This window comes from Terrapene carolina, unplaced genomic scaffold (assembly GCF_002925995.2).
Source record: "Terrapene carolina triunguis isolate 2854851 unplaced genomic scaffold, T_m_triunguis-2.0 Scaffold138, whole genome shotgun sequence".
Lineage (NCBI taxonomy): Eukaryota > Metazoa > Chordata > Testudines > Emydidae > Terrapene > Terrapene triunguis.
Window position 1 is genome coordinate 4,841,774 of NW_020664489.1, and position 27,491 is coordinate 4,869,264.

The following is a 27,491-nucleotide window of genomic DNA, read 5'->3' on the forward strand; positions in this document are numbered from 1 at the left end:
CCAGGGAGTGTCTGCCCTTTCCCAGAAGCCCATACTGCTTCCAATTTCCTGTCTTTATAAGTCCAGCCCAGCTCATTCCTCCACAGCTGGACTCCCTTACCCATTCCTCCACAGCTGGACTCCCTTACTCATTCATGCTTGGCCATCTGCTTCCCCTCAGCTGTGACCCATTGGGTTAACTAGCCTCTTTCTTTGCCTTCATTAACCCTTTCAGGGCAAGTGTGGGGTGAACACCCTATCACAACAGGCATCTTGCAACATCAATCATTACCGTAAGAGTTCCAACCTTAAAGGCTCCAGTGCACATCTTGTGTCAAATCCACTTTGGATCTGGGTCAGATCTAATGACAGTAGGGACATGGTTAGATCCATGACTCCAATCTGCACTGCCCCCTGAAGCTTGTAGGGGGGAAGGGCTCACATTTGAGGCTCTGATTCAGACTCATCTCTACTAGGGGCAAAGCTAGCAGGAAGGTGAAAAGCTACATCCAGGAGCGCCGCCAGCTTTTTTGCCGCCCTAGGCGGCGGAAGGTCCCGCCCCCGAAATACCGACAACGACCAGGGCGGACGAAGATCCGGCTGCCGCGGGCGCCACCCCCCAAATGTTAGCGCCCTAGGCGACCACCTAGGTCGCCTAATGGGTTGTGCTGGCCCTGGTACATCATCAGATGGTTGCTGGGGAATGGGCCCACAGCTGCAACAGGGCAGAATCTGAACATGACACTTCTAGATGGGCAAACAGTTGTGACAATCCAAGAGACCAAAAAAAAAAAAACCAAGGACAAAACTAAAGGCTACCACTGAAACAATTGGCTTCAAACCCGTCATGCAAGAAACCTTGGCTTTCTGAGGACTTTATAGCAATAATGGCAGAAGCACACAAGCAGGGAGATGTCCAAGAATGTAAATAGTTGAAAGGTATTTTCCGGATCATGGCAAAACTTGACTCTGAGTTCTACATCAACTCCCTGGTTGATGAAGCAGAGGACAGCCTAAAGCACAACAATCTGAATCCTGCTCTCACAGACCTGGCAGGCAGCCATAAACAGCCTAATAGCATTCGCATCATGAAACCAGATGGCTCTCCTTGCTCAACAATAGACGTGGTCCTGGACAGATGGAAAATACATTATGAAAGCATGCAGATGACTGTCCAGAGCTATATGACCTGACAAACTGTACAGCCACAGACCCAGGGAGACACATTGATATTCCATCACTCAAGGAAGTATGAAAACCCATCCAAAAGTTACAGAATGGACTTGTTGCTGGACCTGATGGTATTCCAGCTGAGCTATTGAAAGGTGCCTTGAAACCAGTGAGCACTGGCCTGCATGGACTGTTTTTAAAAGTGTGGGTATCAGGCAGGGTACCAGCAGAATGGAAAGATGGCATCATAGTGTCCCTGTACAAGGGTAAAGGATCTCACACAAAGTGTCACAGCTATAGACTGATCTCATTGCTATCAGTCCCTGGAAAGGTCTTTGCTCATATTTAGTTTGATAGGATGCAATTTCGCCTTAACAGACATCATCATTCACAGCAATCAGGTTTCACTACCTGGCGGTCAACAACGGACACCATGCTCAGCCTCTGGCTTGTGGCTGAGCTGCACTGAGAATTTAACTGCCTGCTTCATGGGGCATATATCAATGTCAAAGCGGCTTTGGAATCCGTTGACAGGTCAGCACTTTGGTTTGCAATGAAAAGAGTTGTCATTCCAGATGTTCTGCTAAATCTGGCGTGCCATCTTCACACTGGTACTGTTGTGAGAGTGCATATTGGTTCATGGCTTTTGCCACATTTCTACACAAACTCAGATGTGCAACAGGAATATATTCTTGCCCTGGCACTATTCTGATGGGCTATTAACTGGATATTAGGACTTACCATGCCAGACATCAGAATCAAGGTTGGTCAAGAACTGTTCACCGACCGAGACTATACCAACGATGCTGCTTTGCTTTTGGAGAAACTAGAGAATTTCTGCCCTGCCCCTCAAGGTTTCCAAGAGACCATCCACACCATGGAATTGAACATGGCAGAAGACCAAGATCCAGAACCTTGGAGCTGGGCCACCAGAACCTCTGGTACAGGTTGGGTTGAACATCATGAAGAGCGCTGAAGCCTTCATCTACCTAGGCTGCAAGCAGAGTTCAAACTGTCACAGCAAACGAGATATCCTCCAATGAATAGGTCTCACCACCTCCTGCATGAAGTCTATGTCTCACCTATGGATACAAAAATGTCTCTGTTCTGAGACAAAGTCCGGGATCTATCAAACCTGTGTGCTGCCTGTATTGCTATACAGGTCAGAAACCTGGGGCCTCTTTCAGGCAGACTTGGAGCAGCTAGAGGAAATTTCATATGCACTGTCAGCACCAAATCCTGAGCATAAAGTGGTTTGACTTTGTGCAAAATGTCACGATCTTGCAAAGATCTGGTCTTTTTTCAATTGCTCACTACATTCAAAAGCAGCATTGCATGTTCTTTGGCTATGTCACCAGGAGGGACAAAGATCACCCTAGCACATCATGCTCTCTTCATCAACGTGTGAAGGGATTAATGCACTGATCCTATTTGACACTATTTTAAGCCTTGCTCTGTTATTTATACAAAGTTGTTCTGAGTTTTCTATAGACTGACACATTAAAATAATTAATTGGAAGTTTCAGATAAATTATCCTCCACCACAAGATGTATGATAGTAATAGAAAATAGGTTTTTTTTAAAGAAACCATTATAAATCATTTAAATTGTTCATAAAAATAGACCTGAAAAGAGTAATATTTTTGAACAGTGAACCGCAATGAAGCATATTTTTAGAACATCTTGCATGATAATTATATGCAAAAGTCTTATTCATTTCCAGGATTACCTCCCACACATCATCTTGAAAATTTACTCCAAAACACCAAGAATACAGGCAATACCTTCCTAAACCAGTAATTAAGATAATAAAACTCTTGGGAACACTTTTTGGCACCTTATTTTTCTGTGTATGTTTCAAGCATTGTAGCCACATTGGTTTGCACAAAAAGGAGTGCCTTTGTTGAGTTGCTTCTTGCAAATTTTGATACATTCCTACCATTGACAGTGGTTCTTTAATGTCCAACTTAAAAAGTTTAAATGTTCCAATATGCATTGAGTGCGGCTATTAATCTGACACAGCTGCCTGTACACTTCCCTTTTAAGTGATGAAACAGTGGGGTAGGTACTCACCCTTGGTTAAGTCCCTTCCCTTTTCCATGGCCCTAAAAGGACAGGTTGGGATGCTCTTTTGGTAGATTTTATGCCATCCACTCTTCCTCTCCCCTCCCTCCACCCCCACCGCCCCTACACACACAGACAGGGGACATGCCAGGGCAGGCTAAGGAGAGGGTGGGAGCATGAAGGGGCTATTCCTGACTAACAGAATGAGCAGCATTCCAGAGTGGCCCAAGGATTGGATGAGACAGAAAGGTGGCTGCTTAAAGCCACCTTTGCCTATTGACCCATGTACAGCTAAGGCTCAGACTACATCACCTGTTTTATTGGATCAATATATTAGAAAGGAAAGGAAATAAATTCAGGATGTGCGGCACTACAGAGGACTTGGAAGCTCGGTCACAGCTATCACAGTATTGTTAGCCCAAGCATTATATTTTTAAAAAATAGTGTTTATTTGCCTTCAGACTTCTAAGTCTTTCAAACTTTTCTCACAACCGTTAGTGCTAGAAAAATGACAAAGCTGACCATCTATCATAATCACCTGACTCCAAGACCTGGAGTTTTAAGCAAAAACACCAAATATTGTGACAGTTGACAATACTGCTGTCACATTAATCAGTCAGAGCCAATAAAGTAAATGATAGTCTTGAGGTTAGTAGCTTTGAGCCAAATTGTATAGTCCTAGACCAAACAGAATTCCCATTGAAGTCAATAGACATTTTGCTTGTTTGAGGGTTGCATTAACTGTTCCATTGTATCCACCAGAGAGACATCATGGAGTAGAATTATGTAAGAGAGAAACCTCCCTGGAAACAAGCTCAAAATGAATAGTTTTGCTGCACCAGGTCATGCTGTACAGAAATGAATGAAGCAAAAAAATATAACAAAGAGTCCTGTGGCACCTTATAGATTAACAGACGTATTGGAGCATAAGCTTTCGTGGGTGAATACCCACTTCGTCAGATGCACCTTGCGCACCTGATGAAGTGGGTATTCACCCATGAAAGCTTATGCTTCAATATGTCTGTCAGTCTATAAGGTGCCACAGGACTCTTTGTTGCTTTTTACAGATCCAGACTAACACGGCTACCCCTCTGATGCAAAAAAATATGACACTTTCACCTTACAAAAACACAAATTATTTGAGACCAAGAGACAATTTTGCTCCAAAAGTTATAAAAGAAAGTATAGCCAGAAAAAGGCCTAGAACAGGAATTAGGGAAACCATATTGACTGTAGAAGATCAGGAAAGCACTGTAGTGCTGTGCCAATTTTTGGCAGCTGTCAAATGTACCAATAGTCAAATTAATGTGTCTTTCAAAAGAGCTCCTTTAAAATCAATTTATTTTTTAAAAGTTACTAAATTTCAATTTTTTTATTATTCATTTTTCATTAGAAGAATTCAAGTACTATCCAGAGGTATCCATTAGGCTTGGGGCTCCATTAAGCTAAGCACTAGATGAACAGGGTTTCTACTCCATTCCAGCAATGCAAAGGAGACAAATGAGACCAGATGAGAATTCCCCTAATGGGGGCAAGCTCTCGGTTGGCATAAAGCCAGTATAGCCAGCTCCTACATTACCCCTGCCTCCAGGCCCCAGCATAGAGTATGTTGCTGGAGCAGTGCTGACCTCCAGCTATTCTCAGCTAATACACAGTCCATTTAGACCACTGCCAAATGATATAGGTTAGAACAGCCCCCAGGCTGCTCTAATTTGTGCTGGGGCCAAACTGAGCAGAGAACAGGTTGTTATAACTGGCTCTCTAGTGGCTCCCAACTCTGCTGTACCAATAGATCTTGGCCACAACGGAGAATTTGTCCTATAGTGAGAATCTCTGCCCTGAAGAGTTTTCAATTTAAGTTAAGCCATGATGCAAATACGTAGATGTAGCAAACACTAGCAAACCAGGATGGAGGATGGAAAACAAATGTAACAGTAATAGGAAAACAGTTACATAGGCAAACCAAGTGCAGAATATGAGGGGTGTTTGGGTTTTTATAACTATAAGCAAACAGAAAATCTTAACAATGAAAGATTCATTAATGCAGTTACAGCTGCCAATTTACTATAGCCATTATGATAGAAGTGGACTTGGAGAAGGGATATGAAGGAGGATATGGTGGTTACTTTGTTAATTGGTTTGAGAAGGATGTGCTGGGCATAAGGGGTGACCTGGAAGAAAGTGCCTGAGGGAAATGGACAAACACAAATTTTGGTTTGCTGTTTGGGAAGTTTGGACTGGTTGGTTTGCTGGGATAAGAGGATTGCATGCCTGAGCATTTACTACCAAGAAATTTGACTGAAGAACTATTTGTCTTCATTAGGCATCCACATCATGCCCAAGTTGCTGTGCTTCAGAAGGAAACGTCACTTAAAATTACATAAGTGTCAGTCATCATTCATTGGATGACATTAAAGAGTCATCTAGTTAATTCTATTCTGTTTTAGAAGCCCATTTTATCATATCAAGTTTTACAAAAATATTTACAGCAAGTATTACAGTAGCTTCCTGACCTTCTGTTAGCCCACAAGCACCCGTAAATCAAAGTAATAATATCCTTATCAATTCTGAAAATGGTTAGGCCAGCAAGAGAATGGGTGATGAGTGACCACATAACTGTTACACAGAAAAGAAGTGCAGAGATGCTGAAGGGAGTGGGAAGCTCATACAAATGATCTTTCTGGCCTCAGACTATACTTCTGCATGTCCACTCTCTTCCCACCCTTTCTTTCCCATGGAGGCTACTGATACCTTGGGGTTTCAACCCAGAAGAGCAACCAAGTGGGAAAGATGAGGGCCTGGGAAGGGAGACAAAACTCATGGGTGGGCTTGCGGAAGTTCTGGGAACTGTGCCATTCCCCCCCCCCCCACCACCACTCTGGGAATAGGATGATTTTCAGCTGTTTAGGAACCATCAGCCATCTCTTCAGGCTTTAAGAAACATGGCACTTTCATTAGCTCTAGCTGCCACTGAGCTGAGGGAATCCTGCCACCAGACACTAAACCATTGTAGGGGTAACTGCCTTTCCTAACACTGCCACTCCTCAAAGCCCCTACTGCCATATTAGCAGTTTGTGGTGAGGGAGCAGGGAATTCTTGAGTTCTGGCTCTTAGAATTTTGTTTCCCTTCCACAATCATGAAATATTCCTAAGAATTCTATCCTTACAAGAAAGCCAGCATCAGGATTTGGCCAAAGAGAAGCCAAGTGATCTTTTATCTATCTACTATCCTATGCTTGTGTAGCCCACGGTCTAGTGTACTTCAGCAGCAGCTGGAACTACAATTATGGATTACAACCTGCTATATGTCAGGAGAACTTCCTGATTCCTTCCCAGAAGTATCTTCTCCCCTGCCCCCCCACACCTGGAAGTTTTAGCACTGACTGAAGCTGGGAGCATGAGGCAAGCAGAGAGGAGGCAGCTGGACTGTAATACTGTTCTCTGTTTCCTTGCAGAATAAAACTTTGTTCCTGAAGGTTTGTCTGAGTGGATACACTCTGGCACACAACACAGAGCACACTGAGGTACCTCAGGCCTACTCCCCACAGCTGTGTAAAGGCCACAAGTCAGGCTCATCCTAGCTTGGACAAACTCATAGTGGGTTGCTGAACAGAAGGAGGAGTACATTGTTTTTAGCTTTGGTGCCATAACTGAGGCTAGGTCTACACTACCCGCCTGAATCGGCGGGTAGAAATCGACCTCTCGGGGATCGAATTATCGCTTCTCGTCGGGACGCGACAATCGATCCCCGAATCGACGCTCTTACTCCACCAGCGGAGGTGGGAGTAAGCGCCGTCGACGGGAAGCCGCGGAGGTCAATTTTGCCACCGTCCTTACAGCGGGGTAAGTCGGCTGCGATACGTCGAATTCAGCTACGCTATTCACGTAGCTGAATTTGCGTATCTTAAATCGACCCCCCCCCTGTAGTGAAGACCTGCCCTCAGATGGGGAAGTTTAATTTGTTTGCACACAGTAGGGAAGCTGCCACATAGAGAACCAAGACACCATGGATTCAGTTTGGAGCCTTGGGTTTGGCTGGCCTGCCCTCAGTTTGGAGTCAGTGAAAGTAGAGATGTCCAATGGCTGTTGTAGCCAGGAGATTCCTGCCACTCAGGGTGAAAGTGTCAGGCAGCAAGTCTTAGGGATGAATACAGTAATGCTGTACCTCCCTGCACAGCACCAGGTCCATGGGGTCCCTGAGTTCAGTGGTGATGCAGACTGCAGGATAGACACAGAGGCCTGGATAAAAGATACAGAGCATCTGCTATCAGCCACTGGCATTCCTGAGCCTTTGAAATTCCCCACACTGGTGAGATACCTCAGTGGGAGGGGTCCATACATTAGTCCTTAACCTGCTGCCTCAGGAGCAATTTCCAGCCTGAACTGTTGAAGAGCTTAGAGCAGAATACAGTGGCTGCCATTTGTCACTGGTCACGGGCTTTGTTACAAGGATAGGTTCCTGGGTCAGTGTTTTTGACAACCCCCCAACCTAAAGCAAATACTCACCAGCAACCACACATCACTGAACAAAAACACTGACCCAGGAACCTATCCTTGTAACAAAGCCCGATGCCAACTCTGTCCACATATCTATTCAAATGACATCATCATAGGGCCTAATCATATCAGCCATACCATCAGGGGCTCGTTCACCTGCACAGCTACCAATGTGATATATGCCATCATGTGCCAGCAATGCCCCTCTGCCATGTACATTGGCCAAACCGGACAGTCTCTACGCAAAAGAATTAATGGACACAAATCTGACATCAGGAATCATAATACTCAAAAACCAGTGGGAGAACACTTTAACCTGTCTGGCCATTCTATGACAGACCTGCGGGTGGCTATCTTAAAACAGAAAAACTTCAAAAACAGACTCCAACGAGAGACTGCTGAGCTGGAATTGATATGCAAACTAGACACAATCAACTCAGGATTAAATAAAGACTGGGAATGGCTGAGCCATTGACTCTATCTCCCCTTGTAAGTATTTTCACACTTGCTTCTTATCAAACTGTCTGTACTGAGCTATCTTGATTATCACTTCAAAAGTTTTTTTTCTCTTACTTAATTGGCCTCTCAGAGTTGGTAAGACAACTCCCACCTGTTCATGCTCTCTGTATGTGTGTATATATATCTCCTCAATATATGTTTCACTCTATATGCATCCGAAGAAGTGGGTTGTAGCCCACAAAAGCTTATGCTCTAATAAATTTGTTAGTCTCTAAGGTGCCACAAGTAATCCTGTTCTTTTTACAAAAGTAGAATTATGTACAAAAAATAACTGCATTCAAAAATAAAACAATGTAAAACTTTAGAGCCCACAAGTCCACTCAATCCTACTTCTTGTTCAGCCAATCGCTCAGACAAACAGGTTTGTTTACATTTGCAGGAGACAATGCTGCCCGCTTCTTGTTTACAATGTCATCTGAAAGTGAGAACAGGCATTTGCATGGCACTGTTGTAGCCAGTTTGCAAGATATTTACGTGCCAGATGCGCTAAAGATTCATATGTCCCTTCATGCTTCAACCACCATTCCAGGGGACATGCTTCCATGCTGATGATGGGTTCTGATCAATAACGATCCAAAGCAGTTCATTTTCATCATCTGAGTCAGATACCACCAGCAGAAGGTTGTATTTTCTTTTTTGGTGGTTCGGGTTCTGTAGTTTCGGCATTGGAGTGTTGCTCTTTTAAGACTTCTGAAAGCATGCTCCACACCTCGTCCCAATCAGATTTTGGAAGGCACTTCAGATTCTTAGATCTTGGGTCGAGTACAGGTCTTTAGAAATCTCACATTGGGTTTTGCGTTTTGTCAAATCTGCAGTGAAAGTGTTCTTAAAACAAACAACATGTTGGGTCATCATCCAAGACTGCTATAACATGAAATATATGGCAGAATGTGAGTAAAACACAAAGGAGGAGACATACAATTCTCCCCCAAGGAGTTCAGCCACAAATGTAATTAATGCATTATTTTTTTAACAAGCGTCATCAGCATGGTATGAGTGAGTTCTTACCAGCTAACTGATCTCTGTCACCCCTTACTGTACATGCTCAGTAGCCACCAATTTTGCACATGCTCACTCTTGTCCTTTACCTCAGAGCTGTGAGTCTGCTGATCCACACCTCACATACTTGGCTCTTTGCCAGGACACTTAAAAAAAAAAAAAGAATTCCTAAGTTCTTACTGAGCATGCTCAGGGTCCGCAGCGTCAATCTCAGCATGGAGTGACTTTTACTTATTTGAGAACAGAGATCAGAAATACAAAGTAGAGACTGGAGAATTTTCTCTAGTAATAGTTCCTGATGGTTTGTCTGAGTGGGTCTGGTCTGAGGTGAACACACACTGACACACAATGCAGAGCACATTGATGACCCTCAGTCCTCGTTTCCCAAAGTTGTGTAAAAGCCACAAGGCAGACTTCCCCTATCTTGAATAACCTCATACTGGAATAGTGAGCAGAATGGGGGGTTACACTTATTTTTAAAAAACAACAGGTTCATTCTATTTATATGTATTGGTGGAAGAAAACTCACTAACTGTTCAAATGTGAATTAAGTCTCACAAAATGGTGTGCAAGAATTCCGTATTGTTCCTTTCTTCCACCAGACAAAGAATAGCAGATTACATATGTCCCATAGCTTGTAATAAGCTATTTTTATTTTGTTATTTTATACCATCATCATTTATTATTTGTATTACAGTAGCATCAAGAATCAGGGCCCCCATTGTGCTACTCACTGTATAGAGAAATAACAGCATGACTTTAGATTATTAAAACTAATTTAAAAATATTATTTACAACTACTTTCCCCCTCCACCCCATACTACAGTCAGTCTGGAAAGTGAGACTAAACCGATCAGTTTTACTTCCTTGCTCTTATCTATTATTGTTGGAGATTCCACACTGTAGGGAAATGACCTTTTTTCTGTAAAACTATTTCATGGAATGCTTAGGATGGAGCAATTCAACACACTTGAGTCAAATATCCAGGAAAACATTGGTCTTGTAGTGTTTGAGAGGCTATTGTAGGGATCTCTTCAAAAAGAAGACATGGTCAAACAGTCACTACAGATAAAATCCATTGAGGCTACAGGTTTACTACAGAAAAGTTCATGCTGAAGTCTCTTGATACTTTAAGTAGTTTCAAAATTAATTCTATTCTATTGTTCTCTCCTGTTTTGAAAATTAACAGTCATCTTCTCCAGCACTGCAGTTGCTTTTAACTGACTCATCCATTGTTCAGTCTCTGGAATAGACTTCCAAAATAAAGCAATATCGTAGCAAGATGCATTGTCAGAGAATATTTAGTTTTTTTAAATCCTTTCACTGAATCTCTTTTTAAAACTGATACTTATATTTGATTTTGTACACCATTTCCAACGTTTTTAAAACATCACCACCACCACCAATCTGAGGCTAAGGAAACAAGCAGTCTTTGATCATAGAAGTCTGAGTCTCCTCTAATATAGCTGGCCAAATGAATAAGCTGGAGAGTAAACTACACTCTTCCACCTTGAGATGGACCCTCCAAGCCTGGGCTGATGCACATTGGTGGTGAAGTGTATTGAGAAGCTTGCAATGACAAACCATATGCTGGACTTGCTCAGTAGATAAATACAGGTCTCCAGTTTACACTGCCATCGACCACTAAATTCGCTAAAAAACCGAGCAACTGGTGGATCATTGGCAACAAGTCTGACAAGTGAAGAAAGCAGTAATGACAGGCACAGATAATGGCTCTTAATGCTGTTTTTAAAAAGCAAAATAAGCAGAATCTTTAAATATTCTGTAGTTTGAGAACAGAAGTGAGCAGAGAATAAACTCTCCCAAATACAATTAGGATGCACTGTCAGGCCCCATATAAACTAGTGTCCCATCTCCTGACATTGCCACCCCTTTTATGTCACCGGCTAATACTACTGTCACCTCCATTTTGCCACCACAGCCAGTACAATGTCTTATCAACAGTACGATGTAAATGTACACTAAAATATGGTCATCAGTGCAACTGAATATCACTATTCAACATCACTATTGAAGACCCTTTATCTGTACAACTACCACTGTGAAGACTCAAACTAAGACCAGAACTTGTATTACAATTGCCACCTATTGGTCCTCCCCACACTAGTTTCTGGGCTTGTGAAGTAACCCCTCTTTCTTTGCCTCTCTCTATATTCTTGCTACCACTCATTCCAAGTACCCCATTTGCTACTTATAATGTTATATGGATATCTGAAGCTAAAGCTAGAGAGAAAGGATGGTCTTCTGTTTGAGGCTGTGACAGGGGGCCCAGTGCGGGATTGACACACCCTAACACTCAGTTGTCAGGATTCCCTGTTTGATCAGGTAACTGCAGTATGGTGGGCTCTGGACCCCTGGTGGGGATGAGCAAATAAACAGTCAGTAGCCCCTGAGTCTCCAGGCTGGGGCCAACAAGAAGAGTTGAAGTTCTGTCCCTCTGGGTAGGATAGAACAATTGTCAGCCTGTAGCCCCGGGCTAGGGTGACCAGATGTCCTGATTTTACAGAGACAGTCCCGATTTTTGGGTCTTTTTCTTATATAGGCTCCTATTACCCCCCACCCCCATCCTGATTTTTCACATTTGCTGTCTGGTCACCCTACCCCGGGCTGGGCAAACAAATAGTCTATGACCCCCCCCACACTTTGGTGGCAAGACAAAAAAGATAAGGGCATTTTGTCAGGATGATAGAGGACTCACATTCCTACATAGGCATTTGGTAGAATAAGTTGAATTGTGGACAAAGTTTACAAGGTTAGCTTCGTCTCTGCTGGAAGTCTGACTATCTCGTCATAGTTTTTAATACTGAAATATTTGTCAGTGACAATCACATAAACATGTTAAAGGCTATGAGTGACAGTAATTTATACCATATATTTTGCACATGCTCAGTCTAGTGGTGAGCTGTGATCTCAAAATTAAAGATTCATTCATACAATCTGACAACCTTCCTGGCATTAAGCCACATCTATCGACATTCAGGAACAGACACAGTAGGATGGTGAAAAGGAACAGACTACTTTGTTGCCACAAATGCAAAAAGAAGGTGGGAGGAATAGTTGTCTAGTAATTAGAGCATGGGACTGGAGTCAGGATTTCTGGGCTCTGTTTCCAGCTCTATCACTTTGTGATATTTGGCAAAATGCTTAAGGTCTCAGAGCTTCATTCCCCATCTATACAAATAGACACAATGCTACTTACCTCCCTCACAGGAGTGTTGTGAAGCTTAATTAACACATACAAACACTTGGAGATCCTCAAATGAAAATATTATTACCAGTCATAACATTTGGAAGGCAGTAGGGCAGCAGCTCTCAACCTTTTTCTTTCTGAACCCCCCCGCCCAACATGCTATAAAAATTCCACGGCCCACCTGTGCCACAACTGTTTTTCTGCATATCCAGTAGCTTACAAGCCAGGGCTCGTGTTAGGGTGCAGCAAGCAGGGCAATTGCCTGGGGCCCCACACCACAGGGCTTTGGCTTCAGCCCTGGGTGGCAGGGCTCGGGCTTCGGTTTTCTGCCCTGGGCCCCAGCAAGTCTAATGGCGGCCCTGCTCTCTGGTTTATTTTGGCAGACCCCTGGAAACCTGCTCGCGACCTCCCAAGGGCCTCTGGTTGAGAACTTCTACACTAGAAAATATCAGGAGAAACTTACTGATGGCAACTCATTTTGTAGGCTCAAAGTCGATGCGAAGTAGTGATCTAATCACTTGTGGTTGAAGAGCCTAACCATCTAGTCCAAACTAGCTAAGGATACCACATATTAACTGGGATTAACTTCCACTTTGTTTTCAAGAATTTTCAGCACATTGCCTCATCCAACAGCAGGAGAGGTTTCTAAGAAGTTTAAGATTTTAGCATTTTATTTATTACAAGTCAGCTGTTCATATGGCTTTGGTGCTACCTAGCCTCACTTTCACTCTAGAATATGAATTTTTGAAATTATTAGTGATATTGTTGTCCCTTGAGTTAGTTCCTTTCCATAGCCAATTGGTCAGCATTAAAGTTCTGAATGAAACTATGTTGATATTTCTGGGTAAAAGTCATCTCAGAAGGCAGATATCATACTGGATCTGTTGGCTCCAAGTAACATGGACAGATGCACCATATTGTGCATCTACGTGCAGCAATGACACCATAATCAAAAACAAATGGAGCCCCCAGAAGAGTGTTGCTACTTCTTATCAGCAAGTGGATCAATCCATCCCAATGATAAAATATCTCCTTATTTCTTTAATTTCTTTAGTTGTTAGCTGAGAGCTAACACTTGATCAAAGTTTATATTCCTGAGTGTTATTCAGTGTTGGAAGTCAGCTGCAGCAACAAGAAACTAAATGAGAGTGAAGTCTATGTTCCATCTATCAGGTGAAAAGCTGATGTTGTTGTTGCAAGGTCTAGTCTAGTGGTTCTCAAACTTTTTTTTTTCGCAGACCACTTGAAAATTGGTGAGGGTCTCAGCGGACCACTTAATGATCTTTCCAAATGTTGTTTGTACTGGTAGCTAACTATTGTAAAGCGCTTTGGATAAAAGTGCTATATAAAAAAACCCTTAATAATAATTAATTAATAATAATTAACATGTTTTTGTTCTACAAATAAAAGCACACAACTCATATTTTAATATGAGTAGTCTTACTCATGGATGTGCCCTCTCTCCCCAGCCACGGCAGCCCCCGAGCTGGGGCTGGGAAGGAGGGCCGTCTGTCCCTGGCAGCCGCAGCCCTGGAGCTGGGGAAAGTCACCTCTTTCTCTGGCCACTGCAGCCCTGCACATCCCAAATTCCCCCCACCCCCTCTTCTTACTACACTGCCCCCTCCCATCTACCCCCTATTCCCCCCAAGGCCACCACCTCACCTTACATGTGCGTCTTCTCCAGGGTCAAGGCACCTAATTAGTGGAGCCATGCCTGCGCGGCTTCACTAATTAGGTGGGTGGCCCTTCATTCTCTCATGTGCGGCCACCCAGGCGCACACCTTAGAGGGAACTATCCGCGGACCACCTGAATGGAGCTCACAGACCACTGGTGGCCCACAGGCCACAGTTTGAGAACTTCTGGTCTAGTCAACATGTTAAGGCCCCACACAGTTAAAAAATGGTTTAGTCTTGCAATATAGATCCTGACAAACCATTTTTACTGTATTCCTGAATTGTGGTATGCTCTTCTTTAGCCTTGGTACGCTAGGGATTTAAACCCCCCCCCCCCACACACACACACTTTTGCTACCACTAATTCAGTTATACTGACATTAGTAATGTTGGGAGCGCTACAGTAGATTTCTCACTGTTTTTGGCAACTGTTTTAAACACTGTGCTAATTAGATTTGCTCAGAACTGGCAGTTGAGCATGTGGTTGCAGCGGCTGGATTTTTTTTTGTTAAAATGTCCCAGTATAGACAAGTCTGATTTAACAGTTCTGCTTCATTTGTGCTACAAGCCTGAAGTGTCTGGGTACTGTGTTGTAATCAACACATTAACTTTTCACAGTGTAAACTTTCTGGCTCTTTCCTGTACAACGGGGGCTACAGCCCTGGCATATTACCAGCACCGGTGTCGTTATTTAGGCACCAAACAAGTGTTTGCAGTTCTGTTTTTTTGCTGCTAGAGTTAAATTGGGCAAATGTGGTTCCATCACCTCCATGCCTACCCCAAGCTCAGCTTCTCTCCTTTCCTGGACACTACTGTGCTAATAAGCGATGGTCACATAAATACCACCCTATACCGGAAACCTACTGACCACTACACTTACCTACATGCCTCCAGCTTCCATCCAGGACACACCACACGATCCATTGTCTACAGCCAAGCTCTAAGATATAACCGCATTTGCTCCAATCCCTCAGACAGAGACAAGCACCTACAAGATCTCTATCAAGCATTCTTAAAACTACAATACCCACTGCTGAAGTGAAAAAACAGATTGACAGAGCCAGACGAGTACCCAGAAGTCACCTCCTACAAGACAGGCCCAACAAAGAAAATAACAGAACACCACTAGCTGTCACCTTCAGCCCCCAACTAAAACCTCTCCAGCGCATCATCAAAGATCTACAACCGATCCTGAAAGATGATCCCTCACTCTCACAGATCTTAGGAGACAGACCTGTCCTCGCTTACAGACAACCCCCCAACTTAAAGCAAATACTCACCAGCAACCACACATCACTGAACAAAAACACTGACCCAGGAACCTATCCTTGTAACAAAGCCCGATGCCAACTCTGTCCACATACCTATTCAAGTGACATCATCATAGGACCTAATCACATCAGCCATACCATCAGGGGCTCGTTCACCTGCACATCTACCAATGTGATATATGCCATCATGTGCCAGCAGTGCCCCTCTGCCATGTACATTGGCCAAACCGGACAGTCTCTACGCAAAAGAATTAATGGACACAAATCTGACATCAGGAATCATAATACTCAAAAACCAGTGGGAGAACACTTTAACCTGTCTGGTCATTCAATGACAGACCTGCAGGTGGCTATTTTACAACAGAAAAACTTCAAAAACAGACTCCAACGAGAGACTGCTGAGCTGGAATTGATATGCAAACTAGATACAATCAATTTAGGATTGAATAAGGACTGGGAATGGCTGAGCCATTACAAACATTGAATCTATCTCCCCTTGTAAGTATTCTCACATTGCTTATCGAACTGTCTGTACTGGGCTATCTTGATTATCACTTCAAAAGTTTTTTTTCTCTTACTTAATTGGCCTCTCAGAGTTGGTAAGACAACTCCCACCTGTTCATGCTCTCTGTATGTGTGTATATATATCTCCTCAATATATGTTCCATTCTATATGCATCCGAAGAAGTGGGCTGTAGCCCACAAAAGCTTATGCTCTCATAAATTTGTTAGTCTCTAAGGTGCCACAAGTACTCCTGTTCTTTTCCCTCTCTCCTTTAGCAGTTTTTTTTTTAACTAGACTGCTACTAGTTAACTTGTTGTATAGATAAGATTTCAGCAGAAAACCCGTGCTCTCTCTCATCAGGCGAGAGAGTTCCAGGGCAAGGGAGGGGAGCAGCACCTCCCTAGGACGATCCCTGAGGGCTCCTCCTGTCTCCCCTTGGTTTCCAATTTCAATTTTTAGTGATCTCCAGCAGCAGGTGCTGGTTTCCAACCCAGCCTCCCTCCAGCAGGAGGAGGAGGAGGCGGCGGCTTGCTTGGTGCTGTCAGAGGAGAGGAGCACTAAGCACAGGCTTCCTCTTTCAGCGCGTCTGTCTCCCAAGCAGCTCCTGCCATGAACAGGGGAGGAAGTGAAATGCAGTAGCCCCAGCGATGCTAGGGGAGAAGCAGGCGTCTCGCCCCAGGGTTACGTGAAGTCGGCTCCCCCAGCCAGCATCGCAGTGAGCCGAGCCAAGGGGCCCCGAAGCGGTGGCTCGGGACATGCTGCTGCAAGGAGCCTGCGAGCAGGTTGTGGAGCAACAGATTCGTTCCGTTGGGCAGCGGTGGGACGGAGCGGGAGGGATCCAGATAGCTCCTGGGGAAGAGACCCGGGTAACGGAGCGGGCGGGGGTAAGAGTTGGGGGCGCAGGGAGCGTGTAGCCCGGACCGGGACCCGAGGGGGATCAGGCAGGAGGGGGGGCGTAGCCGGGACAGGGCGCTGGGGTGGGGGCGTAGCCGGGGCAGAAGAAGAAGGAGGGGGCAGGGAGATAGAAGGAACTAGGGGGCGTAGTCGGGGCAGGGCGCTGGGGTGGGAGCAGGCGGTGGGGTTGTAGCCAGGGCAGGGAGCTCGGGGCGGGGGTATAGCCAGGGCCGCGGGAACTGGGGCACAGCAGGGGGAGCTAGGAGGAACTGGGGGGCGGGGGCGGGAGCAAGAGTTGGGGTTATAGCCCGGCCGGGCAGGGAGCGGGGGGGGGGGGGTCTAGGAGGAGCTGGGGGGCGTAGCCAGGGCAGAGAGCGGGGGGAAGGGGGGTATCCGGGGCAGGAGAAGCTGTGGGGTGTAGCTAGGCCGGGGAGTTCGGGGGCAATAAGGGGGCGGGGGCAGCTGGGGGATGTAGCCAGGACCGGGGGCAGGGAGCTGGGCCGTGGTAACTGTGGCGCAGCGTGGGCGCCTCCCCGGCGTGTCCTGTGGCCATGGCGGCGGCCGGAGAGTTTCCGCTCCGCGCTGCGGGGTCTGGAGACAGAGGCAGCGGGCCCGGGTCGGGTCGGCGTGTGACTAAAGGTGGCCCCGGGGCTGCTGCCCGCTTTGTTTCCAGGCCTTGGCTGCCGGTGGCTCCTCGAGGTCGCGTTGGTGAGATCACCGGGCTAGCGGCGCGCCGAGCGGCCGAGTTGAATGCCGGGCGGCTGCCGCTGTGAGGCGAGGCGGATGCTCCGTGGTTTCATGCGAGGTAAGAGACCCGGTACCTGCCGAGCCCCGCTGACACCGAGCCGCCCCCCGAACAGCCCGGTCCCTCCTCCATCCCCTCTCCCCGTCTCACTGGGCAGCCCCTCTAGCCTCCCATCCCTTCTCCCTGTCCCCTCTCGCCACATCCCGCCAAGCGCCCCGCTCCAATTAGTCCCTTTCCCCAACACATCCTCTTGCCTCAATCCACCAAATGCCTCTTTCAGTCCAGCCAGTCACTCCAAAGACAAGGTGGGGGAGGTAATATTTTTTATTGGACCAACTTCTGTTGGTGAAAGAGACACGCTTTCGAGTTACACAGACCTCTTCAGAAGCTGGTCCAGTAAAATATATTACTTCACCTACCTTGTCTCTCTGATATCCTGCGACCCACAGGGGTACAACACCACTCCAAAAACAAGCCTCCTCCAAGTCTTCTCCAGAGACATTCCAAATCCAGCCTCTTCCTCCCCCCAAAATAACATATTTTAGCTTTAATCCTAGCTTTTGTTAGTTATCTCTACTCTTGTCCATATTTATGAAGATAGCATGTGTAATCCAAGGGCTGGCGAGAGTTGTGCTGTGTCCTTTAGGAAAGGGTTGTATTTTAGGATTGGAAAGACTCTGATACCATAAAACTTCCACTGTTTCAGGGACACAGACCTATGGCTTGGGGAACAGGAGATCTGTGATGAGACAACTGTTCCCCTATTATGTTGACTTCTGAAAGACTTCCTCCATTTTCCTGTCCATTTTCCTTTTCCTTGCTTGTGATCTAACACCTCATGCAGGGTGACTAGACAGCAAGTGTGAAAAATCGGGATGGGGGTGGGGGGTATATAGGAGCCTATATAAGAAAAAGACTCCAAAATCGGGACGGTCCCTATAAAATAGGGACATCTGGTCACCCTACCTCTTGTGACATGGGAAGAAGCCTTTTGACTCACTTGCATGCATAATGGTGTTTGATCAGTTCCTTTCAGATAGTCAGTTTAAACTGCTTCACTTTCTTAGGTGTACCATGGTGGAAATATTTGTTTAAAGTCAAGAGCAGTTGACTTTGTATAGCCAATAATTAATCTTTACTATTCAGATAATTCTTTAAAACTGTTTCTGTAACTCTGTGTTCAGAGGTCATAGAAACAGTTATATTAAGGGGCATGGTTAACTTAATATATAGCCAATTTAAGGAGGAGTTTAAAAATAGTTTCATGTGCAAAACTTGTCCTAGAGTTCCCCCTTTGCTGGTTATTATGGTTTTGAATACACTTTTCAGTATTTAACAGACAAAATAATTCATTCCCACATTGCTAGGTGAAAATGTCACAAATAGGGAAAACAAGGAAACTCCCTATACCAAAAATGCTATTACGTACACTAAACAAATATATATATTTTTTTTTGGCCAGTCATAGGTGTTATTTGTAACGCTAGCTGAAAATTTTTCAGACCCAAGTGTGGGGTTTTTTTTAGAAAATTGTTTGTACCTTTAATATAAAAAGTTTTCATCCTCTTCTGTTGTCTAAATTTAGACTTAATTTTGCAAACACCTGTGAGAAATTTTATGCATATGCAACAATGTTTGTAGGATTTAGGTTCTAAATTGTGAACTCTTTGGGATAGGGGCCTGTTTTATGCTGTGTTTGTACAGCACCTAGCACAATGGAGCCCGAATCCTATTTGGGGCCTTTGAGCACTTCTATACAAATAATTTTGGTACAATCCAAGAATATTTTGTTCAAGATCACTCCTGATTGTTAGTTTCAGCGGGGGGGGGAGGAGGAAAAACCACAGCTCTGAGTAGTGCCTCACATTTAGTGACCAGCGAAGGTCACTAATGTCAACTTTGACTGTATATTCTGAAGATGAGTGTTTAGAAGTTTAACATCGCCTTCTGATTTAGAAAGAAACTAAGCCATTCATATACCTCTGGGTTTTCAAAGTAACATGTTGCTCCCTTTCCAATATATCTGTTAAACACTTACTGGCAGGGATTGTCTATATCAGTGGTTCTCAACCAGGGTCCATTCAGTTTACTGGAACATTAGTTAATGGGGAGGAGGGATAGTTCAGTGGTTTGAGCAGTGGCCTGCTAAACCTAGGGTTGTGAGTTCAATCCTTGAGGAGGCCACTTAGAGATCTGGGGCAAAATCGGTACTTGGTTCTGCTAGTGAAGGCAGGGGGCTGGACTTGATGACCTTTCAAGGTCCCTTTCAGTTCTAGGAGATAAAAAAAAATAAAAATTAATGGAGATATCCTAATACTTACTGTATTTAGTATATGTAGCTGCAATGCAAGAGCACATTTCTCTAGATGTACTTGGTGAAGTCTTCCTTGAAGTGGATAGTAGTGAATGGATATTGAAAGCAATGCTATTTTATTACCAGTTTGCTATGTCAACATTCAGTAACTTTACAGCTGCTTTAGTTATGTAGGGTAGTGGAAGCACTTCTTAAATTAGGCTTAAAGGACATCAGTCACATAGAAATTTCATAATTTGGCATGCATTGTCCCAGTATGCTATCAGTCTCCTGTATTCAGATTGCTTGTGAGTTTAGAAAAATACCACACATCTTGATTTAAAAAAAAAAAAAAAAAATTCAGATGGAGTTTTCCTAGGGTGTAAAAGTTGGAGAATCAGATGGTATTTTAGGTATGTCATTTTCAAAAAACTGATTGAGCATAGGTATTATCCAGGACTTTGCTCATCTGTTTGTGGAGACTGGTGTTTATGCACAGATGGAGTCTCAGAATGTTGGGCTGAGTATTAATCTGTTGGAATGATTTAATTACTAACTTTACTGGATGGATCTGTGCTTTAAAAATATCAAGCAATGATATTCCAGAGACTCTTTTTGCTGCTCAAGGAGAACTAGATTTTTGATACTGGTTAACCTTGAAAGTGTTAGAGGTTCAGTTTGGTTCTGATGCGCACCCAAAATTTTTTGTTTATTCAGAATGTAACTCTCTCAGTTACATAAACTTGAGTTGGAAATCTCATGAGACTAAGCTTTTTTTGTGAGAGATTTCTGGTAGTCCCTGCTTCCAGTTGAAATTACACCTTTACCTCGATATAATGCTGTCCTCGGGAGCCAAAAAATCTTACCACATTATAGGTGAAACCGCGTTATATCAAACTTGTTTTGATCCACCTGAGTGCGCAGCCCTGCCCGCCCTCACCCGGAGCACTGCTTTACCGCGTTATATTCAAATTTGTGTTATATCGGGTCGTGTTATATCGGGGTAGAGGTGTATCCCCAACAATGAAATGAAGACAAGCAATGCAAAAGCAATGAAAGTGAATTTAAAAAAAATTTTTTTTTTAAAAATCAGACAAGAAGTTTAGTTTGGGTTAAATCTTTTTTTAGCCAACATAGCTTGCCTGTAAACAGCCCAGCAATTCATAGATTTAGGCCAAAAGGGATTTGGGTTCTAGTTTAACTTCCTGCATTACATAGATCATAGAACTTCACCCAGTAATTATTGGCCTGATGGAAGAACTTCTTGTTGAGTTAGAATTTCATCCTTTTTAGAAACATATCCAATCTTTATTTGAAGACTTCTAGTGATAGTTATTCCAATGCTCTAGCCATTGGATCTCATTAAGCCTTTGTCTTCTAGATAATAGAGTTCCTATTATTCATATCTCTTTAAGTATATTTTAGCTATTAAAAAATTCTTTGATATGTACTAGTGGGAACGGGAGAGGGATAATGGTTACTCAGAGAAATGCTAGTATATTTAGGATATTTGGGCGCAGGAGTCAATGTACACAGAGCCAGTTGCAGGTTTGGGGCCTTAGATAAAGCAAATGCCTCATAGATTATCTTAAATACTGTTTTGTGGGATAGTGTTGAAGGCACTCTGAGATAACTTGATCTTCGGTGTTGAATATTCACTTGTTATATCTTTATACTTGTATTGTGGTAGCACTTAAAGACCCAGTCAGGATCAGGGTTTGTATACACATTATACAAACACATAAAACATAGTCCCTATCCCAGACAGTTTACAGTCCAGATAGACAAGACAGAACATAAGCAAACTGTCAAAAGGTATTTCTTGTTACCTGACCAGGTGCCCAGCACTACCCTCTTGGAACCCACTGAAACTTGAAGATCTTGCAAGTGAACAGTAACTTATAGTCATTGGTAACTAAAGTTGCTGATAGAGCTAGGAAAAGCAGCATATGGACACCTAGCCATAGTCCATCATTAGGAGAGAGTAGACAATTATACAGACACTCAGTTCTGTACCCATATATAAGGTTCAAGGTACAATAAGGGTTTTGAGTGTCATTTGTAAAAGAATAATGGAAGACGTTTAGTCTTTGAAAATTTTATTGATTAGGCATGCTTAAGATGCTTCCTGTCTACAATCATTCTAAGTATTTCATATAAATACATTGCTTTTACTATAGATCTGGAGCGAGAAACCCAGGTTTTGTACCAGCCATTTTGGCTGTATTATATGGTTTCAAAGAATTGGTATTTGTTTTCTCTGTTTACAAGTTGCATATTAAAAGTAGCATATGAACAGAATACTGTGGGAGACACAAGCAAAAAGTGAGGCAGTCTCTCAGACCTCCTCGCCCCAATCCTCAATCGCTTTAATTAACTAAGAATAATTGATTCTTAAAGAGAAGTCCACCCTTTCTAGGGTAACAAAAATGCAAAATAAAAAACATTTTAAACAAGCACTTCCTTTGCGTAGTATTCCATACTGGGCCATTGGCTCTTTCACAAGGGTGCCCAAAACAAACAAAAACACTTTAAAATTCTCAGTATTGGGTTGTGGAGGGAAGCATCCTCCCAAAATGCCACCCTTGGGCCCCAAATAAGTACCAGTTCCCAAACCCTGTATATCTTCTTGGCCGATGCTGCCTCTTCTATTTGATCCCAAGGTTCTTCACTCTCTTCAGGATCCCCTCACAAACAATATCAGATTCTACACTTTCCCTTCTCTGGCCAGGTATCTATGTTGATTTTTCCACAGTCCTTACCTAGCATACCTACTCTTTCCACAATTTCCACCTTGTGAAATAAGATAGCTACTTGTATATGCTGCTTCATTCTTCCCGGAATTCTTTGCTGTAGAGCAGGGATTGGCAACCTTTGGCACATGGCCCACCAGGGAAATCCGCTGGTGGGCCGGGATGGTTTGTTTACCTGCAGCGTCCGCAGGGTTGGCTGATCGCAGCTCCCACTGGCCGTGGTTCGCCGTTCCAGGCCAATGGGGGCTGCGGGAAGCAGCATGGGCCGAGGGATGTGCTGGCCACTGCTTCCTGCAGCCCCCATTGGCCTGGAACAGTGAACCGCGGCCAGTGGGAGCTGCGATCGGCCAACCCCGCGGACGTTGCAGGTAAACAAACTGTCCCGGCCCACCAGCGGATTTCCCTGACTGTCCAAGTGCCAGAGGTTGCCGATCCCTGCTGTAGAGGCTTAGAGCTCAAGTGCCCTAGAAAATACAGCTCCCAGAATGCCCGTGTTTTGGGCTGACATAGTGATGACAATTTTTAACATACGAATGGCCATATTGGGTTCATACCAAAGGTTCATCTAGCCCAGTATCCTGTCTTCCAACAGTGGGCAATGCCAGGTGCTTCAGAGGGAATGAACAGAACAGATAATCATCAAGCAATCCATCCCCTGTTGCCCATTCCCAGCTTTTGGATCTGGACCCATTTTAAAGGGCCAGCATATCCTGATACAACTTCTGGAAGATATTGCAGACTTAATAGAATATGTTCCGTCTCCAAACTGTTATTTTTTTCTTGAGGTAGGATAGAGAGGAAATTAAATCAATTGTAAACAGCAAATGTGATGAGTTCAAAAGCGAATAGAGTTGGGGCAGGCATTATAGAGGTAGGTTTGTTTGTTTTGTGGACAGTATTTTGAGGGGAATCAGCTAGAAGAAAGTCATACCCAAGGAAATATGTCAATCCTTATTGAAAAATACAGCAATGTCTTGTGCTTTGAAGGGAAGGGTTTAGGATGGAATTGAAAGTCACAAATAAGTGCTGGGGATTGTAGGAGTTAGTGAAGTTGGAGACATAGTGCTGCCTGACAAAGGAATATGGCATAAGTTATTGTAAATATGTGAAAAGAATTCCACATGGAAGCTCTGCAGATGTCATAGGTAGACAGAGATCAGAGGCTGGCTAAACTCCATTAGCCTTTTCGACATGTTAGCCGAGGCCAAAATTGGTTGTCAGTATGGTGGTTCTGAAATATCTATTCTCCTATGCCATCCTCCCAGATCACTTTAGTTCACATATGAACTGTGATTGATGAGGCGCAAGAGTTGGAAGTTAAAGCACCAGCAATAGGTCACACACAATCTCACTGATCGTGAGATAATATTTTGAAACTTTGATTTGGTGAAAACTTTTATTTTACGGTAGCATCACCCAAATCCCAAACTGATGAACTTTGCAGTGGCAAACCTATGTCTGGGTCTGACAAAAATAGTATCTTCTCTGGCCAGTTCCTCTTGATGAGGTAGAGGGAATGTTGACCTTTCACCTCAACCCATGTACCTCAAGGCTAACAAAATCTAGCAGAGAAGAACTGGATTCATTTTTGGTTGAGATGCTAGCTTCCACCATAGGAGTTGTCATATGCCTTTTGTTGCACTACTTCTGCTAGCATAGACAGCTGGTATCAACACATCCATTCTTTCACTCTGCCAAGCAGCTAATCTATTGCTCTAGGACTAGCAGGTCTATCAGTTCCTTGACTGTCTGTAAATATCACTCTTGAGCCATCAAGTTGTCCAGCCTGTCAAATGTCAAGCATAGTTGCATGGCTGCATCTCCAAGGAAAAGAGATCCCTGAAAACCACTTTGAGTATTTTCTCAGAGGTCCCCAACTTGTCTAGGATGGCAGATCTGATCATCCTCATAGTTGTGGTAGCATCCTCTCCCAGGGCCTGATATGCCATCTCTCCTTCTCCCCTCAAAAAGGAATTGATTGAATACCTAAGATGATGATGACTCCTGCCCGGCAATAGCCACCTTCTGTAAATGACCAAATATGCCTCTGGAAATAGTTCCATCTCTGACTAGGAAACGGTTGAGATTTACAAACACCCAGGGCACTGCACCTTGTTTTGCAAGTCTATATAGCAGCTGCTCCTGGAATTGCTGCTGCCATTCTTGTTGAACTGCCAGCTGGGCTTTTGCCATTGTTGCTGAACTGTAAGTTGGACTTCTTACTGTTTCTGGGACTGCCATTGCTGTTCCTGGTAAACTGCAGTCTGGACTTTCTGAAGATGCTTCTGAGCTAAAGCCTATGCTTGTTGCTCAGAGACTGAAATCTGAGCTTTCTGCTTCAGCTGTTGTTCCACCAGCCACTTATCCTTTTTTTTTTTTTTCCCTCTTTATACATTTTATTGTGGAGGTTGTGTGAAAAATTCCACAACTTCTGGTACTAGATGTAAACTGATGGATTCCTCACCCTGCTCCAACAAAATGCTGCACACAACTTGTACAAAGTCAAGAGTTATCTGCTAGCTGGGATTTTGATTTGTAACCAGAAGCAATTCAAATTAAACAACCTAAACCTTCTCCTCAAATTTGGCTGCTGTAGCTTTCCTTCCTTAGGGCTGGCCCCAGCTTTCTTTTGAAAGGGAAAGTCCTATGTCCCTTACTCAGGGTGGAGTTTGACAAACCACACCTGCTCAGTGAATTAAGGAATTAACCTGCAGGGTTCTAATGCCTGCCTACAGTGTGGAACTGTAGGAGAATCCTACCACCCTTCTACAAGACCTATCCAAAAATAGTTACACCCTTGCTTTTGTAAGGTAATAAATACTTAGTTCCAGACTGCAGGCCTCAAGACTGCACAGACTTTTAGGGTCAGTTTTCTTAAAGCTGTTTACTTCTTCTAGGCAATGGCTTTAGCTAGGCTTCGTCAGTGGCTGGACTATCTCATTATATTCCAGATACCAATATGGTACAGATTGGGCGTATTGTGTTTCCCTGGTCTGTAGAGCAAGAAGAAACCTTGTATAAGCCACTGGTGCTACAAGTAGTTTAACTTCATCTATTTATCCTTCTTCCTGTTCACTTAGCACTTGCACAGGCTGTTAAATTGTTTACCTGCAGATAGGTGAACTCAGCAAGGTGCAAACATTTTTCATTTCTCCGAGATTGTAAAAGAAAACAATTTTCATTCTGATCTTTAAACCAAAAAGTTTCCACTGAACACTGTAAGTAAGTATTGATACATCAACTAAAATGAGAGCAGTTATGTGGAAAATAATCTTGCATTTAATGATAGATATTAAAATTTTATGTTGCTAAGAAAGTTAATATATCTGAATGTTAATAACTTTGCAGTTTCTGAACTGCAAATTCAGACATGTCACAAGCATTTGTCATTGTCAGAAGATTTAACTGCATGACAAGTTTGAACTTTTAAAAGTAAGACATTTGAGTTTAGAGCAAAAGAATGTGAAATATTATTCTTAAGGAGAAACATACTCTGTTCACAGCCCTAGAACTCAATCTGCTTGTCCATTTTTTTAAATAAAAATTCTCATTAGGCTGAGACTGACTAATCATAAGAAAATTCAACCCTAAAAGAATCTGAGAATTTTAAAGTTGGAAAAAAATAGAGCAATCAGGTGGTGGTAGGGTTTTTTATGATGTACTAGATTATTTTCAAAAATAAAAGAATAAAATTCTTTATCTTAGAAATATCAGGAATGTCAAGTCTGATCCTGACTTACTTTCCTTGAGGACTTCTTGGAGGTCTCTTTGTATTCTATGGATATAGTAAATCCAAACAAAATCTGTAGCTAAATGATGGCTAGATACATTGTCAAATGTATTTTTAAAGGCTCAATATACTTATTTCTTTATTTTGATTTAGAACTAAGTGGTGGGGGCAGGGAGGGAGGTGAAGAGAAACCCACTTAATACCAGATCTAGGTGCCTGCCATACTTTTAAAGTTACATTAACAAGTCCCAGCACCTTCCCAAAAATAATGAACCAGAGAAAACAATCAAATTTAGACATCCTGACAGTACCTTACCACACTCCCAAATTTCCACTTTATTGGGCTTCTCTCTCTCCCCAAAAGTCTGGGTAAAGAGATGAACTTTGCTGCACACTCTGGCTATTTCACTCCAAGGGAGGGAGTAAATTTCAAAGTTGGAAGCCTCTCATGGAGAATCCATTGCTGGAAGCTGTCTCTGAGGAAACTCCAGCCCAAGCTGACAACTGTGACAGTATGACTTGGGCAGAAAGATGGTGTCTCAAAGAGGCAGGACCAAAGCCATTTAGGACGTTATAAGGGCAAACCAATACTTTAATCTCCAACCAGAAACCTTGGAGCACTGGTGTCATGTACTTCTGGCAAGACACATCACCTAGTAAGCAGGTGGCTGCATTAGAACCAAAAGACTCTGGAACTTTCCACATGCTGCAGCAGCGTCCACATAGAAGTTATTGCATGGCATACTGGTGTGCTGTAGAGTTGCATTCTGGCATGTTGTGCAGTAGCTTGCTGTGTTGCCAAGCCCTAATATTTTCTGTCACATTCATTTCTGGCTTTTTTTAAAGGGATAATTCTCCAGCACAGATGAGCCCGGTAGCCCTAATATAGTATAATGGATGTTATGTAGGGCAATGGTTCTCAAAGCCGGTCCACCGCTTGTTCAGGGAAAGCCCCTGGTGGGCCGGGTCGGGTTGTTTACCTGCCGCGTCCGCAGGTTCGGCCGATCGCGGCTCCCACTGGCCACGGTTCGCCTCTCCAGGCCAATGGGGGCTGCGGGAAGGGCAGCCAGCACATCCCTCGGCCTGCGCCATTTCCCGCAGCCCCCATTGGCCTGGAGCGGTGAACTGTGGCCAGTTGGAGCCGTGATCGGCCAAACCTGCGGACGCGGCAGGTAAACAAACCGGCC

At 43.8% G+C, this 27,491-nt stretch overlaps 1 protein-coding gene across 1 annotated transcript in view; it reads left to right on the plus strand.

Moving 5' to 3' along the window:
• Positions 1–1,891: 1,891 nt before the first annotated feature.
• ZC3H12C (zinc finger CCCH-type containing 12C) overlaps positions 1,892–27,491 on the plus strand; it is a 69,095-nt gene continuing 43,495 nt past the window's right edge. The window contains exons 1-2 of the mRNA XM_024216654.3: positions 1,892–2,090; positions 17,497–17,588. Of these exons, the coding sequence (XP_024072422.2) occupies positions 1,892–2,090; positions 17,497–17,588 (291 nt within the window). The remainder of the gene's footprint in view (positions 2,091–17,496; positions 17,589–27,491) is intronic.